At 35.8% G+C, this 2,783-nt stretch overlaps 1 protein-coding gene across 1 annotated transcript in view; it reads right to left on the reverse strand.

Moving 5' to 3' along the window:
* Nucleotides 1-2,783, reverse strand: part of LOC107754366 (mitochondrial glutamate carrier 1-like) — a gene marked incomplete at its 5' end in the record, with an annotated part of 8,799 nt that overhangs the window by 5,586 nt on the left and 430 nt on the right. The window contains 2 exons of the mRNA XM_016570783.1: nucleotides 232-292; nucleotides 2,155-2,212. Of these exons, the coding sequence (XP_016426269.1) occupies nucleotides 232-292; nucleotides 2,155-2,212 (119 nt within the window). The remainder of the gene's footprint in view (nucleotides 1-231; nucleotides 293-2,154; nucleotides 2,213-2,783) is intronic.

The following is a 2,783-nucleotide window of genomic DNA, read 5'->3' on the forward strand; positions in this document are numbered from 1 at the left end:
CTACTATATAAATATATATATATATATATATATATATATATATGTGTGTGTGTAAAAGTGGTACACAAATAAATAAACTGCTCAATGTACAAAAATGACAAATCTGACATTAATGTACAGAGAGAAATGTGACCACAAGGTGGCAGTGCTTCTTCTCTCTTCTCAGCCCTGTGTCTTGATTTCTCACTTCACATCCCTTCATTTCTTCCTCTTTTTAGTCTAGATTCTTACCGATTCTTCCGGCATCTTGCAGCTGAATCTTTAGCATCTCCATTGGTGTTGTAACGATGACCTGCAACACAACGGAAACAAGGTTAGAGGAAACCTCAGAACCAATGAAAACGAGAACAAGCACATTTAAAGGGCCACACACGTGTTTAAATAAACTACGATGAGTAAGAAGTCACAGGTTTGATGCCTAAAGCTGTTTTCAAATGGTTAAACTGGTAGTACAGACACTCGTTTTGTAATTCTACACTGATGTTAACGCCTCTCCTTTAGCTTGCCATAATTGCGCCTATCAGAGCCTCGTCTGAAAGCCTGTACTTTATGCTATTACTATCTCAAAAAGGAACAACCATATACAAAAACATACAATTAGCATATCCCCCTACACGCTAAGGTTCAAATGCATATCTGCAACCCATTTTACTTTCGTACTGTGACATATTATGGAAAGAAGCTGAACGAGGTTCATACTGTGTAGCTGAGTGAAGTTTAGATTAGCATAAACATGAAGCAACATCAGTAACACAGGCGACACGGGGGACGTGTTTATGTGCGCTAGCACCACAACTACACGTTTAATCAAATCTGAAGGGGCTTGTAGGTGGACAGGAAGTGGGCTTTACTGTCTGTTCTCCCTCCGCTCACTGCAAACCTGACTCGGCACTAGCTAATGGGATTATTGGAGTGAGATATCGGTGGTTAGAAACAGCATGTCAATCTTCATCCAGAGTCTGCTGTAATCCCATCATTTAATCCCACATGCTGGAAACCTGTTTATTGACAGGAAGCTGATCACCTCTGAGAAGTCACATGACTGGACATGTCAAGAAAGCTGCCAATAGTGGAACGCAATGCTTAGCGCATTTAGTCGTTGTGCTACTCCGGCCACTTTATTTTCTTTTTCCATCTGGAATAAAATGGTTTTATTTATAAATATAATGTGATGATTGATTTTATGATCAATAATTAATATATATTTACACAACTTCTGAGTGTTACATGATGTTACCTCAACTAAATGTTAAATTAAAGTACTTGGGATGTTAAAATATATTCTGCGTTCACTGCGTTTTAATTGTAGATTTTAATTTATGTATTTTTGTATGATTTAACTTTTTAATTGTATATATAATGTATAGTAATGAAAAATGTTTAAGATTAAGTATTAAAATTACTAAAACTTAATAATTTTTTGAATATAGATTTTTAATGTATGCATATATGTAATGAAATAAAGTTAATATATAAATATATAAATATATTAAATGAAAATTGTAAAATTAAAAATATTGCTTTGGCAATTACCTGACATAAGTTTAAGATGAAGTACTAGATAAATAGAAATATATAAATAAAACTAATAAAATTGACAAAAGCACATAACAAGATAAAATGAATAAAAGATAATTAAAATGAAATGAAGATATAAAAAGAAAAGCTAATTCAAAATATTAGTAAATAAAGCAAGTATATGTGTTTTTTATTTTATTTTATTCAGATCTTTGGCTTTTCATCCAACATTTTTTAAAGCAACATCCCAAAGTCTGTAAATGGAACCCGCCTCACTAATCCGAGGAACCTGTGGCCGTTTCTGCAGATGTTTTCTGTATAAAAGGAGTATTTTAGGATGGTACTGAACGTCATGAAAACCACTTGGCTCCAGTATAATAAGCAGAGCTGGTTCTGAATGAGCACCTGCTTCAGGTGACAGTGCTCAACAAAGGCTGTTTGTGGCAGATGAGCTCACGCGTGTGTGATGTCAATGTTTAATGGGAGTGTGCTTGTACCCTTAATGCATCTGTGTTTTGTCTCTTAGGCCATTACAGACACAATGATCTGTCTGCTGCTGAATCATCTGTGTGCACACTTGAATAAAATAATAGTGGAACATCTATTAATGGAGGCTGTGTGTGTTTGTATACTGACCTGACACGTTCCCGCGCCGCAGCCGGCTAGCATCTCTCGCGGTAGAGTGAGTTTCTGCCTGAGGGAACGAGAGATGAAGCGCGATCAGTGTGTGTGTGAGCACCTTTCTCGTTATCAGCACACACACCGAGGGTCGTTAATAATTCACACTCTGACTCGCCGGTCAATAATTCACCGGTGCCATTTGCAGTCGCCATGGAGACGCCGCCGAGCAAGGCATTGTGGGTATTGTCTGTGTGCTTCCACCCTTATTTAATATTAATGTGGGTCTGGTAACGCTATAATTTATAATAATGAATTTCATTTAAATACAGAAACAGTAATAATAACATAAATAAAATAATAAAAACATACAAATAAAATTTTATTAGCATATTATTTTATTATATTCAATTTTTTATATTTTATGTATATAAAATTTAATTACTAGATGAAAAACTTAACATTAAAAATGTTTGTCAACATGCTGAAGGCCGGGAATGAACCCAAGCAGTGTGTCGGGCCAGATGATGTGTCAGTGTGTGTGAATGGGCACAGTCAGCTCAAAGAGCTCGTCATCATGTTTATATTGATTTGTATGTTTACTCTGTGTGTGTGTGTGTGTGTGTGTGTGTGTGTGTGTGTGTGTG

Source organism: Sinocyclocheilus rhinocerous, unplaced genomic scaffold, assembly GCF_001515625.1.
Source record: "Sinocyclocheilus rhinocerous isolate Xijiao unplaced genomic scaffold, SAMN03320098_v1.1 scaffold561, whole genome shotgun sequence".
Taxonomy (NCBI): domain Eukaryota; kingdom Metazoa; phylum Chordata; class Actinopteri; order Cypriniformes; family Cyprinidae; genus Sinocyclocheilus; species Sinocyclocheilus rhinocerous.